Genomic DNA, 11,604 nt, shown 5'->3' on the forward strand with positions numbered 1-11,604 from the left:
TGCCGAACTACCCAACACTAGTCAAATGTTGTATAATTAGTCAGTACATGTTCAAAAATTCATAATTTAACTATTAGAGTAATTACCCAACTCAAACTGGAAGATTCCTAAAATTTACCCTCGGCTCACGTGCCCGGATTCTGAATTTTTTTGAAGATAAATGTTATCCATAAACTCACGAACTCAAATATAAAATTATCATCTAATTCCATAATCATTTTCGTGGTTAAATTCCATTTTTATCAAAACCAAGATTTTTCAACGAAACCCATTATTTTCATAATTTTTTATGTTAAAATCTACCCATAATCTATGAACTTATCTTAAATTGGGTAGAAATTACTTACCTTTAATAGCTAGGTAAAAACCCCTCTCTAAGAAGCTCTAAAACTCTCCCAAGAAGTGAAAGAAATGAGCCAAAAAACCTAAATCTTAATATAAATGCGTCCCTTTTGCCCAACGATCTCCGCACCTACGGAAGAATCTCCGTTTCTACGAGGCCGCTCTCACGGTCGACAGTCTGCATATGCGGAACATGGACGAGCCACACCCAGCTGCACCTGCGGCCAAATCCCACATCTGCGAGCCTACTTCTACGACTCGCCTCGTGCACCTGTAACCAATGCCAGGCTGCCTCATTCCATGCCTGCGACTCTTGCTTCTACGAAAATCCTTCGCTTCTGCGGACCTCACTGACTCCCTTCCTTTCCACATCTACGAAGAGACACCGCACTTGCGGTTCCACTCCTGCAGCCATTCCCATCGCAGGTGTGAACGCACCAGATGCCAACCACCTTCAGCTCTTCTCCAAAAAGCAATCAGGCTCTGTCGACCCCTCCGAATCCTATAAGGTGGCCCCGAGGCCTTGACCAAACATATCAACAAGTTCATAAACATAACACAGGCTCGCTCTCACCCCCAAAACATGGAAAACAACATTAAAACTAAGGATCATAACCCAAAACAATATAGAATCAACTTATGAATTTCATGTTTTTCCAACTTACTCCGAACACGCCGAATCGTACTTAGACTACTCGGAATGACACCATATTTTCTGTGCAAGTCTTAAATCACCATACGAAACTATTCCCGGACTTGGAATCCCAAACGAACCTCGATAACATGAAAACCTACTCCAAACCAAATTTAAAGAACTTTAAAACCTTCCATGCGCCATCTCTTAACTTTATGCGTCGAAACGCTCACGGGTCATCCAAAACCCGATACAAACATACGCCCAAGTCCAAAATCATCACACTAACATATTGGGACCGTCAAATCCTGATTCCGAGGTTGTTTATTAGAAATGTTGACCCAAGTCAAACTTAACCTTTTAAAGACAATATTAAGGAACTAACTGTTTTGATTTTCAACCCGAACTGTTCCAAACCTTAACTAACCATCTCCGCGAGTCATAAAATAGCAAAAGCACATACAAGGCATATTATTTAGGGGAACGGGGTTCTACAAAGTAACATGACCGGTTGGGTCGTTATTTCTCCACTTTTTAAACAAATATTGGTCCTATAATGGGTTTAGATTCGTACCTGGAGTGTCGAATAAGCATGGATATATGCTCCATATGTCTTCCTCAGTCTCCCAAGTCACCTCCTCGAATGGTTGACCCCTCCACTAAAATTTTACCATAGAAATCTTCTTGGACCTCAACTGGCGGACCTGTCTGTCAACAATGGAAACTGGCTCCTCCTCATAACCCAGACTCTTATCTAGATGAACCTTGTTGTAGTCTAACACATGCGACCTGTTGGCATGATACTTCCAGAGCATACACATGTGGAAGACAAAATGAACTCCCGATATATTGGGAGGCAAAGCAAGCTCATAAGCAACTTATCCAACTCATCTCAACACCTCAAATGGACCTAAAAACCTTGGGCTCAACTTTCCCTTCTTCCCGAACCTCATGATTCCCTTCATCGGCAAGACCTTCAAGAGAACCTTGTCGCCCACAATAAATGATAAATCATGCACCTTCTAATCCGCAAAACTCTTTTATCTGGACTGTGATGTGTGAAGTCGCTCCTGAATCAACTTTATCTTTTCCAAGGCATCCTTCAACAAATTAGTACCATATAACTTAGCCTCGCCGGGCTCAAACCATTCGATGGGCGAATGACATCGCCGACCATATAGAGCCTCAAATGGAGCCATCTCGATAATGGACTGATAACTGTTCTTGTAAGCAAACTCGGCCAAAGGCAAGAATCGATCCCACTGCCCTCCAAAGTCAATCACACATGCTCTAAGAATATCCTTCAAGATCTGAATTATCCGCTCTGACTGCCCATCAGTCTGTGGATGAAAGGCTGTGCTGAGCTCTACCGAGGTCCCCAACTCACTCTGTACTACCCTCTAGAAATGCAAAGTAAACTGAGGGCCTCTATCTTATATGATGGAAATAGGCAAACCATGCGACCAAATGATCTCCTGAATGTAAATCTTGGCCAATCTCTCTTAAGAATGCGTGGTCACACCCGAAGTGAAGTGTGACAACTTGGTCAACCTATCGACAATGACCCAAACTGCATCAAACTTCTACAAGGTCTACGCCAACCCAACTACGAAGTCCATAATAATGCGCTCCCATTTCCACTCAATTATAACCATCTGCTAGACTAGGACACCTTGCCTCTGATGCTTATACTTAACCTGCTGGCAATTTAGATGCCTCGCGACATACTCAACTATGTCCTTCTTCATTCGCCGCCACCAATAATGCTTCCTCAGGTCGCGATACATCTTTGTAGAACTTGGATGAATAGAATACCGAGAACTGTGTCGCTCTTCTAGAATCGTTTCCCTCAATCCATCAACATTATGGACACATAGACGACCCTGGAGTCGTAGAACATCATCCTCACCGATGGTAACCTCCTTGGCACCACCTTGTAGTACCATCTCTCTAAGAACCTATAAGTGTGGATCGTCGTATTGGCGAGCCTTGATCTGCTCGAATAGTGAAGACTGGGCAATGGCGTATGCAAGGAATCGGATGGACTCTGAAATATCCATCCTTATAAGTCTGTTAGCTGAGGACTGAATGTCCAAAGCTAATGGCCTCTCCTCTACTGAAATGAATGCCAAACTACACAAACTCTCTGCCTTTTTGCTCAAGGCATCTGGAACTATGTTCACCTTGCCCCGATGATAAACGATAGTAATATCATAATATTTTAGTAACTCAAGCAACATGCGCTGCCTCATATTGAGATCCCTCTTTTTTAACAAATGCTGCAAGCTGTGATAATTAGTGTAAACCTCACAGGACACCCCATAAAGATAATGCCTTTAGATCGTAAAAGCATGAACAATCGTGGCCAACTCCAAATCATGTATAGGATAATTCTTCTTGTGGGGCTTCAGTTGACGTGAAGCATATGCAATAACTCGCCCCTCCTGCATCAATACATAACCCAAACCAACACGTGAATCATCGCAATACAGAGTATACATCCTTGAACGGGAAGGCAACACTTACATCAGTGCTGAATCAATGTGGTCTTTAGCTTCTGAAAGCTCACCTCACAATCATCGGACCCTCGGAATGGAGCACCCTTCTGGGTAAATCTAGTCAAAGGTGCTACAATAGATGAGAAGCCCTCCACAAACTGACGATAATAACCTGCTAACCCCAAAAAGCTCCTGATCTCAGTCACCGTGGTAGGACGAGGCTAACCCCAAATTGCCTCGATTTTCTTGGTATCTACCTTGATACCCTCGCCTGATACAACATTCCCCATGAATGCCATAAAACCTAACCAGAACTCACACTTGGAGAACTTAACATATGGATTCTGTTCCCGCAAGGTCTGAAGCACCACTCTCAAATGTTGCTCGTGCTCCTCCATGCTACGCGAGTAGATCAAAATGTCATCAATGAAGACAATGACAAACAAATCAATATATGGTCTAAACACCTAGTTCATCAAATCCATAAACACTGCGGGGGTGTTAGTCAAATCGAAGGACATCACTAGAAACTCATAATGGCCATATCTAGTTAGGAAAGCCGTCTTCGGAACATCCGAATCCCAAATCTTCAACTGATGGTACCCTGATCTCAAGTCAATCTTAGAGAACACCCTGGCACCCTGCAGCTGGTCAAACAAATCATCAATACGTGGCAAGGGTACTTGTTCTTAATGGTAACTTTGTTCAACTAGCGGTAATCAATGAACATCTGTATAGTCCCATCTTTCTTCTTTACGAATAACACTGGTGCACCCCAAGGCGACATACTCGGTGTAACGAAACCCTTTGCAAGTAACTCCTCAAGTTGTTCTTTCAATTCCTTCAACTCTTTCGGAGCCATGCGGTACGCTGAAATAGAGATAGGTTGGGTACCAAAGAGCCAAATCGATATAGAAATCGATATTAGTGCCCTTTTAGCGTAATAAAATGTAGTACCCTTTAGCGTAGTATCTTTGTAGTTAATGAAATTAATTATTTAATTATTAAACTAAAAAATATCTGAAAAAGCTGATAGTTCAAACACAAATTATCTCGAATTCTAGTCAACAAACGTAAGAAAATAATATTAGAAAACAACAATATTGTCAAATTAATTATTGTTATATGAATTTTTAATAATTAAATCTTGTATATTTATGAAAATTAATTATTTAATTTCATCATAATAAAAAATAGGTGAGTAACAAACAACCATATAAAATAATAAACTAACATATAAAATAAGAAACAAACATATTAAATAATAAACAAACATATAAAATACTAAACTAACATATAAAATAATAAAGTAACATATAAAATATTAAATTATAATATAGAAAATGTATCAACCTAATTAACAATATAGTAAAAATATCGAATAAAATTTAATATTAAAATATTGCAATATATTTAAAGATGTTTAGCAATGAAAAAGAAAAATATTATTCAATTTATAGTAGTCATCATAGAGGTTCCGCCTGCGCATCTCGGACCTGCATTGCTAGAGCTACTATTGCTACAGGCCGAGCATAGGTTTTCGTACTTATACGAGGAGCAGTTTTTTGCCCAGACATTCCGCGCTAGACAGGTAGACGATATGTGGGACTTTATTAAGCCCACACACTCCATCCTCGTATAGTTATACGCCTTCAGGATACGGGTTTCTATTGGATCATAGAGATGGGCCTATTGTAGTTGGACTGGTCGTTGTTCACGACTATGATAGATCGGTGGCAACCGAAGATGCACACGTTTCATTTACCCATTGGCAAGGCTACCATCACGCTTCAAGACGTGGAGGTTCTTTTTGGGCTGCCGTTTGATGGATATCCTGTAGCTTACCCATATGCTCTCAACGAATATATGGGATTGCAGTACCTACAGATGTTGCAGCGGCTCACCGGTTTCCAGTCAGCGGAGGAGGATGCGTTGAGTGGGGCTAGTCGTTTGCAGTTGACGCCTATCCGGCTGCATCTAGAGGCGATGGTTGCGGACATAACGGATGATACACCGGATCTTCTTACCTACCGGTACACATGATTGGTGATGCTGCTTATGTTTGGTAGGGTATTGTTCCCGAACACTTCGGGAAACCTAGTCAGCTTGATATTTCTTCATCATCTTGAGTGGCTAGATGATTTACCTAGTTACAGCTGGCGTGCAGCTGTTCTAGGTTACTTGTATAGGCAAATGTTCCGAGCGAGCATGTCACCCAGCGAGACGTTGCCGGATTTTTGCCGCTGCTACAGGTGAAAACATAGTCAATTATTTTCATGATTATAACATATATAGTAAGAATATACCTCAAAATTTACATCCACAATGTATATTAGGTTTGGGCCTGGGAGCGGTTCCTGCAGTTCTAGACACCTCTACCACCCATTGCTCAGGATGCACCACCTCCACCGTTTCTCCCTTTAGCTAGGAGGTGGGTTGATAGGTGAGGCTATAGACACGAGGTCGAGGCTCAACGTAATCTCCCCTATTACAAGGATTTGTTGGATTTGCTTGAGGGCACGCAGGTTCATGTATGCTTAAGTTTACTTGGCATGGCTTTATATGTGTTGCATTTACTCACTATTCATGTTTTTACTTAATAGTTCATATGAGGGTCTGGTTTGCCCGATTATTGCTCAAGCGACCGAGTTATGTGGAGATCTTCCGTCCCATTGATATGTCTCTATATTGTCAAGCATCATGCCACCTAGCAAGTCCTTCACTAGTTTGGTGGCGTACTATGTTTCGCGTGATAATGATTCTTTAGGGTACAAGACAACTTTTTCAGCTCGACAAGACAATACACATGACGCATATTAGTGCCACACTATGTTTTTCATGATAATGATTCTTTAGGGTACAAGACAACTTTTCCAGAACGACAGCTTTTTCAGAATGGCAGGTTTTTCAGGTCGACATAACATTACACATAACACATATTGGTGGCGCGCTATGATTCTTTAAGGTATAAGACAACTTCTTAAATTTAACTAAGAGATATGTATCCAAAGACCATTTGAAGAAACATTACAACATCGATTTAAAAAATGCCACTAACATTTAATAAGTGGTTCACAAAGAGGCAGAATGGTGAAGGTTCTTCAATAGATCCCCATGGAACACGTCTTAACACCATTGATCCCTGCCTTGAAAAAAATATTCTAGGTTGCTATACTGATTTGGTTGATGACAAGTGGTATGGTGTTCTGCGTCCCCTAGAAAATAAGCCTATCAATATACACACTGATCTCAAAGTTGCAGGGCAAATTATTGAGGGCAAATCACATTCTTCAAAGCCTGAAGGTATGCGAATTTGGGGAGAAAAACTACAATGGGTTCCCCTTTACTCAAAACAGTGTGATTATGAAGTACTATGTCGCTGGCATGGGCTTGTTGTGCCACAAACACTGTCTACAAACTTCTAAACAAACACACACAAAGATGAACCAGAAGTGATTCGGCATTTGATAAAGGAGATTCTTGAGATGAAAAAGGCACTGGTTGTTCATCATGCAATGGATGATCTTAACTTCCTGGGAGAAATGGAGGATCAGTACTGGGATTTATTAGAAAATAAAAAGTTTCATAGACACAATGATTATCCTGTTTTCCCAATAGATGTCGAGTGGGAGGGACTACCTAAGTTTCTACCACAGACGTTGAATGTAGGAGTCCTATATTGTTTTAGAAATCCAGCAAGTGGTCTTATTGATGAAAGTGATGAAATACAAGAAATGTGTGTCAACTGGGGCCTAGATTACGATGCCCTCGGTCCTGAAGGGTATGTACACGATATTGACGAAGAAGATGAAGAGAGTGACAATGAAATAGTGCCAGACATCAATGATACTGGCGAATGACAATTGTTTTTTTCTTGGGGTGTATGTTAAATTTTTGTACTGAAGTAATAATGCTAAATATCAATTAGACTTACACCAATGAAAACAAATTTTATTTCATACATTCAGCAAGGTGAACATGTACATAAACTTATTACAACAAATTACTAAAACAAAACACTACGTGTATCCTTGATAATTGAGCACATTGGATGAACTTCCACCATTAGCTGAATTACCACCACCACCCAAACTAGCTGAAGGACATTTACGATAGTCATGTCCTGTTTGCAAACTTATGCTACATTTTCGGGCGTAAACGGTATCACCAACATCTATTTGGTTCCATATACGCATTCTTTTTTGCATTTGTCATTGACACACATACTCCTTGTTACACACCATTTTAAATGGTTTCCGTACCCACTGGTTGCAACCGTCTATTATAGATGTATAAGTATGCAGCAACACTACATTCTTTATAAATGTACCTCGTTGCCACAAAACATGTATGTTGAAAATACTTCATGGCATGTGAGCACGACATGTGATAGATGGACCATTTCAGATAAGAGCATAACCTTATGGTTTCATTGATGGTATTGTACTATTCCCCTGGTTGTGATGGATAGCGGTGTGAACTTCAAAAATATTTTGCTCATTGCAATACTACAAAAAATTAATGCCACTGTGCTCGCTTCCTGTATTTCTCGAATCTTTTCATTGGTTTGGCATAAATTCAACACCCCTTTCCATCAATGACGATGCAACTCTATCCCTTTCAACAAACCTCTTCGCCATCTGCTTGAAGGACATCTGCACCATGGCAGTGACAGAAAATCCACGTGTCGACTTCAATAACTAGTTAAAAGACTCTGACACATTTGTAGTAAGAATTCCCCATCTTCGGTAACCATCCACATGTAAAGTCCACTTGTCAAGCTCATGTCACATCAACCAAGTATAGGCTCCTTGGTCTTCCCTCCTAATCAATTCCATCTACCTCCTGAAATTACACTATTAGTGATCTATTGCAACCATCCACATTAACTCATGCAAGTCCTCGTTAGGATGAGCCCTTTGGAAATTGTCCTTCAGGTGCGTCACATAGTAACGGTGGTAGGCATACGATTCCTGTCATGCACACAAATTCTATACAAAACTTAAAATACCGCCATGCCGATCAGATATTAGTCAAATACCTGAACGATGTCTGATAGCGTGCTCCTTCAAGTGGTTAAAAAATAATGTCCATGTCTCTTGGTTTTCATCGGCACAAATAGCAAATTCTAGGGGAAATATACTTCCATTATCATCTACTGCAACAACGATTAACAACTTAATATCATACTTCCATAGACATGAGTGCATCTATGGATATTACCGGCCGGTAATGCACAAAACCATTAATGCCTGGTTTAAAAGCCTATAACACATATTTGAATATGTGTTCTGGTATTCTTGGACTCCGCTCATGCTTTCATTCAACAACAGTCCAGGGGTTAAAGTGTTGCAATGCGGCCATGTACCTGGGTAGAGATGCAAATGACTTATCCCAGTTACCATAAACAATTTCAAATGCATATTTGCGCCCGAGAAATGCCTTTCTTTTGGTAATGGTACACCCATATACCTGGTGGACAGATGCCTTATGGAAGCTTCAATGTGTGAAATCAAGAAAAGAGAAATCAAGTCAACATTCAAGTAAAAATGATTCCTACTAAATATGTCCATTTCACAATTGTGGGTGCCAATGTATTTACCCAAAACCCACATATTTGTTTTCAGCTTCCTCGCATGTAGCATCCAATTACAACCCGTAAACCATCTACGACAAATAACCTTATATACATCCGGAGTTGAACCATGTACCAAGATCTCACGACACTCTTTTATGTTGTACCTTCACACCGCCCTTCTTAAGTGCGCTTTATCAACAAAAAGCATGCCCTTTGACATCACCGTTGCTCTAGATTCATCCCACATTGTTGTCCGAATTTCATCAAGATCCCTTATGAGGGCATTCGCATCCGGCATACTTGGCAAATGATAAAGGTAGGGAATCTACTTTAAATGAAATTCCACATGGGACTCGTACACTCTTGGTCTAACGGGAGGTGGAGCATGCTCCCTCGTTAAATCAGGTTCAACATTCTCTTCCTCCTCACCATCACCCTCATCAGGGAAGGGTGTGTCATATCCAGACTCATCAGCATTGTTGTCATAATGACTATTCTCTTCCTGACACTGCGCATCTACCAGATCCTGATTAAATATGTTGTCTTCGGGCAATTTAGTAAAGACATGACCTTCAAGTTGCTCGTTTTCACTGCACAACCAATAAAATAATGAGTTTCTCAAATTGATCCAAACATTACATATAGATTTATGACTTCATTTAAAAATCATAATGTGTTGATATCCCATGATGGATATTATCCCGTTGATGATGACTCCCGGATGGACGACCATGATCCAACACACCAAAACTAGGCATATTCCAACTGGGCGTTGGTTCATAACTTGTAAAATTCATATTTGGCCGGTATCCCCTGTAGAATACATGAGTGCTAATACGAAATCAATACATAAAAATAAATATCGTAATACAAAGAACAATTGAAGTTGACCACTTGGATTGTGTATTATGTAAACTAGGGGAGAAATTATTTCCTCACTCCTCATTCGTCGTTGGAGATAAGTTTAGATCAGGCCAAACTCTTTCACCCGGAACTTATTCGACTAAAACTACTCCAAATAACTACCCGATGATTGAGAGATATATGTACTTTGAGGAACCTCATTATTGCGAGTGTCTTCAGCCTTGGAGTAAGTTTCCAGCATTTTAATCACAAGAAATTCCCAGTATTCATCCGGAGTCCTCAAAAAATCTCTCAAAGTTTCATCGTCTTCGATGTTAAACTTAGCATAACAAGCAACCCCTTACGGAGTGATAGAATACAGATATCTTTCGGTTACTTTAATATTCATCAAACGTTTTCTCACACTCATTTTTTTAAATAATAACGAAACTAATGTATCGTACTCCATTGTAAGTGACAACTTAACATGACACTGTGGAGAACAACTATAGTTTACTGGGTTATTCACCACTGTTGATACACAATTTTCCCTATATATTTTCAATATACAAAACATGGCTAAAGTGACAGAATGCATATATAAGCATGTCCAAGGGTTTTATTATTTTTCCATAATTTTAAAGATTTTAAATTGATTTATTTCCTCCTTTTTTATCCATAAAATCCCCAATAATTATTTCTAAAATTATTATTTTGGTAATTCTTCTATTGGATTTTTATACCTATGCTAAAATATGGCTAAAAGTAATTTTTACGTATTTTTATAATTATATTTAGTATTTTAAAGCTAAATTCCACATAATTGCAATACTAGCCCTTTTTAGATTTAATTATGTTTTATACGCATAAAATTGGATCCTGTATTTTTAATTTGTTAGTTATGTATTATAAATCATTTTAGCCCTATAAATTAGTTTTCAGAAACTATTTACTATTTTTATAAATTAAATAGAGAAAATGGATATCTAAAATATAGTCAAATTGGTTTCAATTGTAGCCCAAATCAAACCCCAATTCCCCAGCCCAATTTCAATTTAAAACCGACCCTACCCCAATTTAAAACCTACCCGACCCAGACCCCCTTCTCATCCTGGCAGTTGATCTCTAAGATCAACGGCCCCTATTTCCACTTACCTATTTTTTAACCTGAACGACCCCCTAACCTAATTCATTTGTTACCAAACCGCCGCCCTAGAATCCCCTTTCCTCTCCAATTCTCTCTGAGACCTAAATCTAACCCTAGCCGCCGCCACCCAAACCAGCCCTAATCCCTTTCGATCCTCACTCATTCCATACATTCTCATGGCTGTTTGAGACGTATACTTGTCTCCTAGTTGCCTGTTTTTGTAATTTCGTAAAAATATCTCGAAGTGATCTAGTCCAGATCTTGCTCAACTTCTATCCATGGTCTTTTATGCTACTTTCCGTCCATCCATGGTTGTTCGAGTAAGATCCATGGCCTTTCCGGCTAAAACCGGTAACGATCTAGTGCTTTCTCGTGTTTTTTGGGTTCTCTGAAACCCTAACACTTGAGATTTTTCACTTTTCTTTAGATCTGTCTTAGATATAAGTATATCCATGAGTTTTTAACCGATCTTTCTCCATCTTTACTATTTTACGAAACCGTAAAGTCGCTATTGTTCGATTCTTCTCAGATCTTTCTAGATCTGAGGTGATTCAATTATTGT

The 11,604-nt window shown here is 39.6% G+C and overlaps 1 protein-coding gene across 1 annotated transcript; it reads right to left on the reverse strand.

Moving 5' to 3' along the window:
• Window positions 1–2,934: 2,934 nt before the first annotated feature.
• Window positions 2,935–3,872, reverse strand: LOC138868516 (uncharacterized). Its single transcript, XM_070146071.1, has 2 exons — window positions 3,732–3,872; window positions 2,935–3,282 (listed from the first exon to the last, which is right to left on the reverse strand). The coding sequence occupies exons 1-2, from the start codon at window positions 3,870–3,872 to the stop codon at window positions 2,935–2,937; spliced, it is 489 nt and encodes a 162-aa protein (XP_070002172.1).
• Between the last annotated feature and the right edge of the window lie 7,732 nt (window positions 3,873–11,604).

The sequence above is a fragment of the Nicotiana sylvestris genome, chromosome 5 (genome assembly GCF_000393655.2).
Source record: "Nicotiana sylvestris chromosome 5, ASM39365v2, whole genome shotgun sequence".
Classification (NCBI taxonomy): Eukaryota; Viridiplantae; Streptophyta; class Magnoliopsida; order Solanales; family Solanaceae; genus Nicotiana; species Nicotiana sylvestris.

Coding starts and splice junctions, on each gene's coding strand:
- LOC138868516 (XM_070146071.1), bottom strand. CDS start 3,872: ATGGAGGAGCACGAGCAACATTTGAGAGTGGTGCTTCAGACCTTGCGG. Junction 3,283..3,731: donor TATCAGGCGAGGGTATCAAG/GTAGATACCAAG, acceptor GTGTCCTGTGAG/GTTTACACTAATTATCACAG.